We start from the raw sequence: 13615 nt of genomic DNA, 5'->3' as shown, positions 1-13615 counted from the left end.
TACTGCTATTTATTCTGCATCACCTTGATTAATTACAGATTAATAATATAGAAAATAATAATTAAGAAAACCACTTCAGAATGGTTGATGTTGTCCTACAAAATATATGTCTGACACACAGAAGATAATTAAGCAAGTATCTTAATGCTGACTGCCCTTAAGTTCCTGGGAGAATCTCAAGCATTTATGATCTCTTGCATTTAAATGAATGTGAGAGGACTAAAGTGGACCTCCGCTCTCTTACCCTATGTGAGAGCTCCTTAATATAACAACTAGGCAATATTTATCATTAAGAATAACAAAACTGTCACAAAACACAAAACTTGATATTAAGGCGTTATAATGATGTCAAACAAAACAGCTTATTGAAGTAAAAGCCATGGAAACTAATTTAAGGATTTTTTCTACAAGTTATGTAACATCTGTTATCTTCTCCCATTATTTCTGTATTCACACAACCTGGGTAAATATGCCAGTATGCAGTGCAGTGAATCCTGACAGTGATGATCTATCATGAAAAGCAGACCTAAAAGTGAAGAAAGCTCAGGTGGCTCCTTGCACCCAACCTTTTTACAGAAGAATCTTGCTAATCTTCTCTGTATCGTTCCAATTTTAGTATATGTGCTACCGAAGCAGATACTGATACTGATACTTTAAGCAGTCATCTGTTCAGAGACAACATCAACTCTTGCAAATTAACAAGAGGAAGGAACACAATACATTTATCATTTTCTTTGTATGTCAATTTGAAAAGTGTTTAAGCAGAAAAGCAGAACATGAGTGAGAAATTTTCGGTGTCCATATGAATTGGAACTACAATTCTATCCACCTCTTTTCATTAACCACTAGCTATCCCCTGCCACACGTAGCTGTGGCCCAATCTGGTGATCTGGTAAATAAAGTAATGTGAAAGTGTTGGTTTCTAATATATGTAATTCCTTTCTGCTTGTGGGTAAATAGTATTTCTTGCTGTTTCTTTGTCAGTATTGATGTGGAGATTGTCTGGTTTGCCTACTCTGGAACAGGCAACATATCATTGTCCTTCTTTAAGGTCCCTTTCAAATTTAGGATACTATATCTGTGTGTGTGTGTGTGTGTGTGTGTGAATCATATATATCTATCTATACCTAAGGCTGGATGGCTCTTTGTCAGGGGGGCTTTGATTACATTTTCTTGCCTTGGTGAAGGGAGTTGGACTGGATGGCCTTGAGTATTTTCTGTTGGTCATGGGGGTTCTGTGTGGGAGGTTTGCCCCAATTCTGTCGTTCATGGGATTCAGAATGCTTTTTGATTGTTGGTGAACTATAAATCTAAGTAACTACAACTCCCAAATGCCTAGGTCTATTTCCCCCAAACTCAGTCTGTGCTCATATTTGGGCATTTTGAGTATCAGTGTCAAGTTTGGTCCAGATCCACAATTGTTTGAGTCCATAGTGCTCTCTGGGTGTAGGTGAACTACAACTCTCAAAGTCAAAGTTCAATGCCCACCAAACCCTTCTAGTTTATTGTTGGTCATGGGAGTCCTGCATGCCATGTTTGGTTCAATTCCATCATTGGTGGAGTTCAGAATGCTTTTTGATTGTAAGTAAACTATAAATCCCAACAATTACAACTCCCAAATGGCAAAATGATTTTTTTTAGTGATGGTCACTCCTTGGGTGAGTGTCTTGTGGCCAAATTTGGCGGCAATTCGTCCAGTGGTTTTTGAGTTATGTTAATCCAACAAACGAACATTACATTTTTATTTATATAGATGCTGGGTTGACAGAGGCCATGGTTACCACATGCCACTTATAAGACTGATGATACCCAATCTCCAAACCATGCCCTGAGGAATATTGGCGGGCAAGGGGGTATTGCACTAGGCCCAAGTAATCTACCACACTATAACCTTCAGTAAACCATACCAAAACGTCTTTATTTTTAATGTGTTCTACACTGCCAAGAGACTGTAAGTTGCGTCACGAAAGTAAACAAGACCTTGCAGACTTTTGCAAATAAACCTCTTTCCCTGACAATGCCAGACCTCAATGCTTACAAAATTAAAATATCTCTGTCCTTGGATAGAGAAGACTTCATCACTTCCTGCTACTGAGGCATTCTTTGGGAAGACAGATTGGCTACTCTAAAAACTAAAATGCATGCTATTCTTTCAGAGTAGGAAAGGAAATTTGGCAATAGTTTAAAGATCAGTCAAGTAGAAATGCTCCTATACCATAAAAATGTCATTCACACCCAATTGTTGTGTTCAATAACTAGTCAATTCAGTCTTTAAGGAAACCTATTTTTGAACCTTAACCTGGCTGCCATTATGAGCTGCCCTCCAGCAAGTAAAGTCAATGAAGGAAGGCAAGGGAAGCTCCAAGCTCAAGGATAGGAGAGGAAAGGCACCTGCTTCAGGTCCGTGCTGGAGTTCGGATGATTCCTGCGAAGCACAGACTTTGGGCCTCCCGGGGCATAAGCTGAGTTGACCCAGGAGTGAGAGCGGTCGATCCCCTAGGTAGTATGCAAAAGAAGAGTATGAAAGGAAATAAAATAATCAAACCTGCGACACATAGATCAGAGCGAGAGGACCCAAATTCTGCAGAAAAAGCTGCATCGTTGACGCTACTGTTTAGAAGAAGGAGGGAACCACCACCCAAACTTTGATGGATAGGCAAATGAGTAGGAATGTTAGCTCTCAATTTGACACAAAGGCTCTCTTTTGTTGTAAATCAGAGCAAAGAGCACAGACCATACTGGGCTTTTGCCCTTGGTTTCCCATAACCACACAGTGTTCTGGTGAAAGGGGCTCAAATGATATTCTGATTACAAAATACACTATCAACTTGGGGACAGGTCAATGAAGCAAAGGAAGTGATTGATACAGGGATGGCAATACTGAACCGGGCATAGAATATCCATAAAGAGAGGCCTTACTTCATACTTCGAGACAGGCTCACTGCAAGATGAACTTTGCCTCTCCTGAAAAGCAGTTCAAAAGTACTTCTGAAAAATACTCCACCATTCTTAGTTTGTTAGGTTTTATGCCCAGTGGAGTTCACCATTTGTAGGGTCTACATGCAATCCTCTGGAACAATACTGACGCTATGAAGGAGCCCAGAGTTTTTCTCTCCCTGCTACTTGATTACTCAACCAGAATCCTGTCTGGAAGGGGTTTATCCATGAAAGAGCCACTTGATTCAACTGCTTTGCAGTATTTCAGCTCGTTTCCCTTGAGTCTGAACATAACAAAGTCATGGAAGCTAGAAGGTCACCATGCTGTGCTTTGATGTTTGCCTGTCATTTAGAGAGAACACGCAGTTGTCTCACCTTGGAACAGTCATCACTATACAAAAATAAAGATCCATAGCAGGTAAAAAGACAAAGAAGGACTAGGAAGAGGCTGGCATAGTTTTTTTATGGTCCAGGCAGACAATACATGTATAACTGTAAAGTGTTTGCTGCCAAGAGAACCTTGCTTATTTTACTTTTAGGGTGTACTTTTGTGTAGTATTTCTATTGTTAGTGCTGATTCCATCTTTATTTTATTATGAGCTACCTCTAATTATTGCTTATTATTTGTATTTTATGTTTTTATATCACTGCAGAGAACCTTAATTACCTCAAAGTACATTTTTTTTCTATTTTGTGTGTGTGTGTGTGTGTGTGTGTCAGGAGCGACTTGAGAAATGGCAAGTCGCTTCTGGTGTGAGAGAATTAGCCATCTGCGAGGATGTTGTCCAGGGGACGCCCAGATGTTTTGATGTTCTGTCATCCTTGTGGGAGGCTTCTCTTATGTTCCTGCATGAGGAGCTGGAGCTGATAGAGGAGCTCATCCGCATTCTCCCCGGATTCGAACCTGCGACCTGTCGGTCTTCAGTCCTGTCGGCACAGGGGTTTAACCCACTGCACCACTGGAGGCTCCTGTTTTCTATTATTAATTAGATGTAACACATTTTGGTTTTCTACATTCTGCTCACAAATGAAGACACCATGTTAAATTAGGCAGCCTCTCTCTCTGCCTTGCTGAGACTGCTGAGCTGCATCTGGAGCAAACAAACAATTATTCTGTAGCAGATATAATGCAACAAAACTGAGGCTCTTTCAACAATGTTGGACTATGTGAGAAGCATCTTCTTGGCAGATCTCAAAGTATGCTCACAAGATAACTTTCTCAAATGGGATTTCAGATTATACTCATGTGAAAGCATTGTGTGAGAATTAGTTTTCTCTAGTTGTCCTAAGGGATTAGCTTCATGAAATAGATATCTGGTTAACCACCCCAATATCTGCTAAAGCCGTCCTGAGTCCCTTAGAGTAGAGGGGAGGGATATAAATAAAGCTTATTATTATTATTATTATTATTATTATTATTATTATTATTATTAGAAACACAACAAGATGAGTCCACAGCAGACACTCTGCTGATTGTTTAATTGATCACACATTGGACACTTCCAAAGTATCTAGGACTGTGTGATGTATTGGCGAATAATGCGTACAGATCCCAGTAAGGTGGCCTTCTGCAGCTGGCAGATAGTAATTTTGTCAGTGCCAATTGTGTTTATGTGCAGGCCAAGGTCTTTAGGCACTGCACCCAGTGTGCTGATCACCACTGGGACCATCTTTACTGGTTTGTGCCAGAGTCGTCGTCCTCCTCCCCCTCCCCCTCCTCTTCTCCTTCTCCTCCTTCTTCTGATTATTATTATGATTATTATTATACCTCATTTTCCCGTTAGGACAGAGGTGGGCAACTGCAGTGCTCCAGATTCATTTGGAAGTCCTCTAATCTTTCACAATTCTCTATACTGGCCAGGGCTGATGGGATGTAACTGCCAGTCCCTTTTAAAGCCATAAAGCTATCTCTCTTTCACACAGTCCAAAGTGAGTTAAACTTGAATAGAGTCCTTAGTTTAGTTTAGGCCACTATTTTAATTCTTCTTCATTAAGTGTATCTATTTGACTTAAAATTGAAAACCATTTGGAAATGTTATTGTTCAACTGTTCTAATTTTACAAAATGCTTAGCCTTTTGACATAATTTTAGAGATGAGGAGGAACATAAAAATAACGTGAAGACTTCAGTAAAATATTGCACCAGAACAATTAGAACAAAAATAGTGCACCAGATCTCACCCTCTTTGGAAATCATTTCCTACAGATCAGATGACATTGGGGTAAGGTCCCTTCTCTGATGCTTGTGGGTCCTTGAATGAAAGGCTGACTAACACTAGGTGCACCTTTGCCTTCTAGGAAAACATAGGAGTAGCAGAGCAAACCCAGCCCAGCATTTCAAGGAGGCAACTGAGTCCAGACCTTGAGTCCTGAAACTCCAGGGTGCCTGCACTGGGTGTTACAACTCCTTTGCACTTCTCATTTAGAAAAAGTGAGGGACTACAACCATGAAATTGCTATGCGGTAATTTCTAGGCCAACAATCAGTTGCTCTCCTGCCTCCCTGCTTTGGAGGATGCATGACTGTGGAGGGACTTTGGTAGATGGTAGGACCGACAGGTAAGAAGGTGGTACCAAATTTGGCATTAATCCCATTCTACTTTTGCAATTCTTCCCCTGAGAAAAAAATGTGAACAGATTAATGTTTAGTAAATATGTACATGTTATAGGATAAAGTACTGTATTCTGAAAAGGTGGGAATCCAATTTGAAGAAGTTTTTCTACAGTTTAGTTTTTTCAGTTACTTTATACTTGGTCTTTTTTATGAGGTGGTTGTCCCAAGATTTCTCCATTGTCTATACAACCACATTTCAAGACTCCTGAGGTACATACACTACAGGCACTGGTGAATACCTTTTGGGCATCACCCCTTATTGTTGCTCTCACTGGAGGTAGGAATTGTAACAGGTAGTCTGGTGATGAGAGAAATCAAGAGGGCCCCGTCTCCCCATCTCATATTCTTCAGACTTACCTTGCTGCCCATGATTTTCTGAACTTCCTCATCTGGGGAGTTTGGGGTGGTTGTCAGATCAGGGTTGCTATTACTGATGCTTTTGGAACGAGAGAGATTAAGGCTGACCGGGCGTCCTGTTGTGCGGGACAGGGTGGCATACTGGATGGGGCCAGTCTGGGGTGGCATCCCAGGCTCTGAAAAACATATATATGAGAAGTTCAATCAAGGGATATTGAGAGATGGCAACACACTGATATGCCCTGGAAATGTACACTGCTATGGGATAGGGGAACCCTGAGTGTCATTATTAACCTGTCAGTTCATTTCTGGGGAAAGAATAAAATGTTGGTTTTGACCTTTAAAATCCTACATGACTTGGGTCCAGGTTACCTACAGGATTGTCATCTCCCATACAATCCATGGCCCCTTAGAACACTGAAGTCCTCTGGGGAATGTCTACTCCATCCAGCCAGAACCCAACTGGCAATCATTGCCAAGGGGACCTTTTCATTGGCTGCTCACAAGCCTTTGGAATGAACTGCTGGAAGAGATCCAACAGCTAAATCAGCTGTCAGAATTTAAGACACAAAACTACCCAGTCAATTTTAACTTGTGAATTTTAATCAATTAATTTTAACCTGCATTTTAACTTTGTGTATCTTGGATCTTCATAGTGTTTAGTCTCTTTCATTTAACAAATTTGTGTCCTGCCTTGATCCGGAAGAAGAGTCAGATAATAAGTGTATTATTATTATTATTATTATTATTATTATTATTATTATACTAGCCATCCCCTGCCACGCATTGCTGTGGCCAAATCTGGTGATCTGGAAAATGAAGTAATGAGAAAAGGTTGGTTTCTAATATATGTAATTTCTTTATGTTTGTGGGTAAACAGTATTTCTTGCTGTTTCATCAGTGCTGATGTAGAGATTATATGGTTTGCCTACTCTGGAGCATGCAACATGCAAATTGTCCTTCTTTAGGGGTCCCTTTCAAATCTATGATATTGTATCTCTGTGAATGTGAATCATATCTATCTCTATCTATCTATCTATCTATCTATCTATCTATGGCTGGATGGCTCTTTGTCAGGAGGGCTTTGATTACGTTTTCTTGCCCTGATGAAGGGAGTTGGACTGGATGGCCTTAAGTATTTTCTGTTGGTCATGGGGGTTCTATCTGGGAAATTTGCCCCAATTCTGTCATTGGTGGAGTTCAGAATGCTTTTTGATTGTATAAATCCCAGTAACTACAACTCCCAAATGTCAAGGTCTATTTTCTCCAAACTCCATCTGTGTTCATATTTGGGCATATGGAATATTCATGCCAAGTTTGGTCCAGATCCATCATTGTTTTTGAGTCCACAGTGCTCTCTGGATGTAGATGAACTACAACTCCCAAACTTAAGGTCAATGCCCACCAAACCTTTCTAGTGTTTTCTGTTGTTCATGGGAGTTCTGGGGGACACGCTTGTTTCAATTACATCGTTGGTGGAGTTTACAATGCTCTTTGATTGTAGGTCAACTATAAATCCCAGCAACTATAACTCCCAAATGACAAAATCAATTTTGAGTGATAGTCACTCCTTGGGGTAGTAGGTGTCTTGTGGCCAAATTTGGCAGCAATTCGTCTAGTGGTTTCTGAGTTATGTTAATCCCACAAACGAACATTAAATTTTTATTTATATAGATCATTAATTCCTACAGCCACTATCAGACTACACACTGTCATCACATTTCAACTTTGGTCTCCACATCCTATAGTTAGAACCCCCCCCCCCCCCCCCAACAGCTTGCTGGAATGGAACATTTAAAGTGAATATGTTACAGCCAGGCCTCATCTGGTGTTTGAGAAAAGGACTATTTTTCTCAAACACCAGATGAGGCCTGGCTGTGACATATTTTAGAAATACTTTTTTTCTCCCATTGTACTCTTTTCGCTCTTTCCAATCCTTCCTAATTTTCCTCTTTGTTTCAGTAGCATTGCTATGTTTATTATTTGCTAGTTTTGGTTGTATAATTATCTATTTTTCTCTAGAATGTCTTTCTTTCCTTTAATTCATTCATTCATCCATTCATTTATTCTGTCTCTGCACGCCAGAGGGTATTAACAGTACTAGAGGCCAACTAAGCCAAGTTCAGGACTACTTGTATCTGCACTGAATCCAAACAATTCCCAGCTTTTGGGTGTTGGAAATTACTTAGGACTACCTTGGCCCTGGCCTCACTGTGGTTGTATGAAGAAGGTTGGGATTTGCCACAACTCAGTGCCCCTCCTCTCTGTTCCTTTTTCATACCTCCCCTCTAGTTTGGGTATTCTGCTGGCTGATCTCAGTCAACAGAGCAATTATGCCAAGAAATCTTTCTGTTGGTTGATCTCTGAGATTAACCAGCATAAGGGAGGTCAGATAGCCCAAGACGCTTGCCCTCTGCAGTTGGCTTATCTATGGGCTGAGACTGCACAGCCTCTGGGATTTTCCCATCCCAGTTTGCCTCTTTTTTCTATTCTCATTTCCCATTGCCCCTGCCTTTCCCATTGTACTGTACCTCAAGACAGAAGGGGCGAGCCTTGGACTACCTGCTTCTTGGCAGCCTCTGACAAGTGCTGTAGAGCAGGCACTATCATTGTAGGATGCAAATATAGGTTTCCTTTGAGGAGAGGCGCTTGTTAGCCCATGAAGGAACACAGAGCCACAATGTCTATCCAACTGTCTTGTTCTTAGGCACCAGATATAACCTGCGTTTCTTGCTCTTGGTACCAGGCCAGGAAGTGGCAGAAGAAAGATTAACAGAACTATAGTAGCAAGCCCCAACCCTACCTAACTAAACCTAGGGGTGGGAGGGGATGGAAGAACAAGAGAAAGACTGAGACCTTTCCAATCTACACAATTATGAGATTATAACCACCATGCTTCCTTGGTCAAAAGAAGAGTACTCATTTTGAGCTCTCAGAAAGATTAAAATTTCAGATGGCATTTGCTAACCAGTTTCAAATTATTCATTACCAATAGGAAACTCTTCTCTTTCTCTTTCTATCAAAAACTGAGAGGAATTCTAATTTCCTTCTATTTAGTCCAACCCTGAAGCAATTGTTCGTTTCTGAACTTAGTTTTTTAATTATATGCCAAAAGCACAGGAGTTAAGTGAATTCATCCTGTCACATAATGTGGCAAGTGACCACCTCTGTTCACAATATATTTATGCAGCTAAACTTCAATGATTGGTTAAGTGAAGACTTTCCTTCAATAAGAAATATTAAGAGTGTCCATATTTTGCCTATTAAAGGAATGTACTGTTCTCATTGCTAAATAAACAATTATAAGCATATGGAGGAAATAACTTTAGTGTTTGTAATGCCGTTTTTGTATTCCTTCGATTTGTTTCTAACTTAAACTGAACCTATCACAGAATTTTTTAAACATAATTTTTATTGATTGTTTAGGGGAAAAAAGGGGGGGGGGAGAAAAGGAAAAAAGGGGATGAAGAAAAAAAAGAGGGGAGTAGGAGGGGGTAGGTAAAAAGGGGTAGGAAAATTAGATTGGTAAAAAGGAAAAAAGGGAAGGAGGCTAACTGTGGTAGAAGGGGTACGGAGGTTTCCTTACTAATGGGAGTGGGAGTAAAAGGGCTAAAGGGGAATGAAAGGCAAAAAATTGAAATAAGAAATAAAAATAGAAAATAGAAAAAAAGAAAGGGAAAGAAAAAATGGGGAAAATGGTAGAAAAGTGTGTATGTGTGTGTGTGTATGGCAGAGAAAAATATAAGAAAAAAGAAAAGAAAAAGGGAAAAAAAGAAAATGAAAATGAAAATAAAATCTTCTTATTGACTTCCAATTTTTTATCCTTTCTGGGCAATTAGTCTCTTGCATGTCAATTGTAATTAGTCTCTCCATCTTCTCATAATTGCATCATCCATCTAGTTTTTTGAAAAAAAATGTCTAGTAAAGACAGAATTTTCTTGTCAAGATTTGCTCACAGAAAATTTGCCTTTGCAACTCTCTGATGCGGAGACAGTATGACTTGTCCAAGGACGCCCAGTGGCTTTATATGGCCAGTGAAGGGTTTGTACCCTGTTCTCCAGAGTCCTACTGCAGACTGGTTCTTGATGCTCATATAATTTTTTTTTTGCTCAACTCTGAAAACTATGTATCTCCCTGAACTACATACCAGGGGGAAAGGCACAGTTTAACATTAAGAAAAGAAAAACATTTAGCACAATTCCCTCTCCTGAGTAAATACCAAGACTTACCTGGCAAGCTTAGCTCTGCGACTGGCAAACGGAAAACATAGAAGATGTAAGAGGCCAGAAGATGGTTGCGACCATGTTGGTCTTGGCTATTCTCCAGGCTCTTGTGGATCTGGTTCACCATCACAGCAATGGCTTCAAAGGCAGCACGGCCCAAGTTCACTGATAAGAACCAAGCAGAGAAAAGAGCAGAGGTGTAAGTCTGCTCCAACACTGAGGATGTGGGGTGGGAGAGGGATCGGAAACTGGTTGTAAGACTAGGGATGGGGAGCTGAGTTGTTTACACATGCTGGCAGCTGCCACATTCAGAGTGTGCATGGTGTGGTGGAAGGGATTTGATGGCACTCAAGCTCACTTCTTATCTCTTATTACATGGGATTTAAGCATGCAAGTTTTGGGACATTCACAGGAGCTCATGAAATCAATCTCACACAGATATGGTTGTATTCATCTCTTTCTTCTGCCATGCTTTTTTTGAAAAAAACATTTGTTCCTGGTTCCAATGTAATCAGCATTTATTCCAGAGGCTATTTTTTTCTACCCATATCCTGTCTTTACCTTTCTTTTATTATGACTGTTGTGATCCAGCCTCCACTACTGCTTTCTGGTTGTCAGCCGACCCAACTACACATATGACGTCAAAGAGAACATGTTGTGACACTCACCAATCTGTCCTGCGATGACAGGTGGGTATACAATGAGTTGGATCAACTTGTTGAGGATCTGGTGGCTAAAGGCAACAAGGGACTCTAGGCTAGCCACCCGAAGGTTGCCCACGCTAGATTTCAATTCTGATTCCATGTTGTTCTCTGTCAGGATCACGTCCTTTAGCCGAAAGGGGAAAGTGTATTCTTCAAGCACATGGATCAGAGTAAAGAACTTGTCCAGGAATGGGTCCTGCCAGGGCAAAGGATGGTCCGTTTAGGATGTAATTCAACATTCAAAATCCTTATTGGTATCACTAATACAGTACAGGGTCACCACTTCTGCACAGCAAATCATTGGTTGCCCTCTCCTCTCTTTGGAAGAACTTTATAATTCCCGCTGCCTTAAGAAAGCTCAGACCATTCTTAGGGATCCATCTCATTCGGCATAATGATAATAATAATAATAATAATAATTATTATTATTATTTATTTATATACCGCTCCATCTCCCCAAGGGGACTCAGAGCGGTTCCCAGGTAACATCACAAAACATACAAAGTAAAAAACAGCATAATCATAAGATTAACAAAACAAAATATAAGCATAAAAATTGTCGCCATAACACACATATATTAAAAGTAATCCTGCCTGTTCAAAGCAATTTAAAAATTTAAAAGGCCAGGCCAAGATTTGTGCAAGCCCCAAAATTCTTTTTTTGAATTATTGCCATCTGGCAAATGGTACGGGATAACAAAGACAAGGACAAATAGACTGAAGGTTAGTTTTCATCCTAGAGCTGTAGCTATGTTGAACTCTATGGTTGCGTATTGATGTGGCATTGATGGCTGTGTTGTGGTGGTGGTGGTGTGAAGGGATTGATTTGCTGTTTTGTGGTGTATGTGAGGGAAGGCATATAATTTCGTTGTGCAAGAGCACAGTGACAAATAAAGCTATTCTATTCTATATACAGAGAAGCCATTGAAATCCACAAGCATGTGGACAATTTCAACAGAAAGGAGGAAACCATGAAGATGAACAAAATCTGGCTACCAGTATTAAAAAACTCAAAAATTACAACAGCAAAACAACAGAGAGTAAACAATCAGGCACAGCAATTCACTCTCAACAAGAGATTCCCCCCAGGCGCTTCCAGGCCATTGAATGCAAACCAAGGTGATCAGCTGAAACATTACCCTGGTCATTCCACAGATATATAAACCCATTTTTCCTACTTCCAACAGACCTCACTACCTCTGAGGATGCTTGCCATAGATGCAGGCGAAACGTCAGGAGAAAAATTGCCTCCAGAACATGGCCATATAGCCCGGAAAAACCTACAACAACCCACTATTCTATTCTATTCTATTCTATTCTATTCTATTCTATTCTATGTGTTCCAAGCATTAAGGAAATTGCAGGATTTCCTCAATCTTATTTCCTTGTGGGATTTAAGATTATTGCTGAAAGATATTAGGAAAGAATTGCCAAACTGAATCCAACTCAGAATCCTAGCCCAAAAGGTATAGTTCCTCATCACATACTTTTCATACATTTAAAGTAGTCAAGGAAAATTTAAATTTTTCAAGGAAGTATTTCTTGATTTTACTGGCTGAGAAAAAAAACCTGATTTTAGATTTCCAACAATATTATATTGGAGAATCAAGGACCTTTGCAATGGTATAGTGTCTAGAGCAGAGGTCCTTAAAATAAGGCCTGAGGGCCAGATATGGCCCTCCAAGGTCATTTGCCCGGCCCTCGCTCAGGGTCAATCTAAGTCTGAAAGGACTTGAAAGCACACAACAACAATCCTATCTCATCAGCAAAAAGCAGGCCCACACTGCCCACTGAAATACTAATAAGTTTATATTTGTTAAGATTCTTCTTCGTTTTAATTATTGTATTTTAAGTGTTTTTTTGCACTACAAATAAGATACGTGCAGTGTGCATAGGAATTAATTCAAGCCTTCTTTCAAATTATAATCCGGCCCTCCAACAGTCTGAGGGACTGTGACCTGGCCCTCTGTTTAAAAGGTTTGAGGAACCCTGGTCGAGAGGGGAGCTAGCGGTCATTTTCAGGCTCAAGTTCAAGGACTGCGGACAACAAGGCTGATAGAGGAGTGAAAGTGCCATAAAAACTACTCAACTGAACCCAACCCTTCATTTCTCCTCCTCACTTTTCTTTTACCTGAGTGTGGACAGAAGAGACTGCCAGGACTTCCACATTGAAAACACCTTTGTGATTATCCACCCACTTCATTCCGGGTAGTTGTACCTGTAAGGAAGCATAGTGGAGAAGGAAAGTTATGGGCAAAATTAGGCATTGTTTATGCTTCCCGTCAGAAGAAATGCAGATACTTCCTTTAGTGCAGAAAATGGGTTCCATGCCTTCTTAACAGTGGGTATGCTTGATATAGAGGGGATGTGATTCAATGGGAACATGAAGAATCATAGAATCATATAATAGAATTGGAAGAGACCACATAGGCCATGGATGGTCTGTTTCACTCCAATTTTTGGATGTCAATTGAACTTGAATTTTTTGAAACACTTGTTGAAGATCATTTTTAAATTGAAGTATTTTTCCACACATGTTCTAAGGCTTGCAGGAAAGCACAATCAAACTATCCCTGACAGATGGCCATCCAGTTTAAAAGTGTCCAAGGAAGGAGCTTCCACAACAGTCCAAGGCAGAGTGTTCCGCTGTTGAACAGCTCATATGGTCAGGAAGTTCTTCCTAATGTTCAGGTGGAATCTCCTTTCCTGTAGTTTGAACCTACTGCTCTGAGTCCTAGTTTGAAGGGCAGCAGAAAACAAGTATAAATAGCCATGTATAAAT

At 40.2% G+C, this 13615-nt stretch overlaps 1 protein-coding gene across 7 annotated transcripts in view; it reads right to left on the bottom strand.

Moving 5' to 3' along the window:
• The window catches only part of DOCK6 (dedicator of cytokinesis 6), a 141713-nt gene that overhangs the window by 57570 nt on the left and 70528 nt on the right, over window positions 1-13615 (bottom strand). For 5 of the 7 annotated variants that reach the window (XM_060763548.2, XM_060763547.2, XM_060763544.2 and 2 more), the window contains exons 19-23: window positions 12965-13051; window positions 10798-11029; window positions 10136-10294; window positions 5907-6082; window positions 2392-2496 (exon numbers count right to left, since the gene is read on the bottom strand). In XM_060763548.2, coding sequence (XP_060619531.2) covers window positions 2392-2496; window positions 5907-6082; window positions 10136-10294; window positions 10798-11029; window positions 12965-13051 — 759 coding nt within the window. The remainder of the gene's footprint in view (window positions 1-2391; window positions 2497-5906; window positions 6083-10135; window positions 10295-10797; window positions 11030-12964; window positions 13052-13615) is intronic. The other 2 variants (XM_060763546.2, XM_067464045.1) reach the window with 1 other exon arrangement.

Source organism: Anolis sagrei, chromosome 2, assembly GCF_037176765.1.
Source record: "Anolis sagrei isolate rAnoSag1 chromosome 2, rAnoSag1.mat, whole genome shotgun sequence".
Classification (NCBI taxonomy): Eukaryota; Metazoa; Chordata; class Lepidosauria; order Squamata; family Dactyloidae; genus Anolis; species Anolis sagrei.
This window is presented reverse-complemented; position numbering and strand designations above follow the sequence as displayed.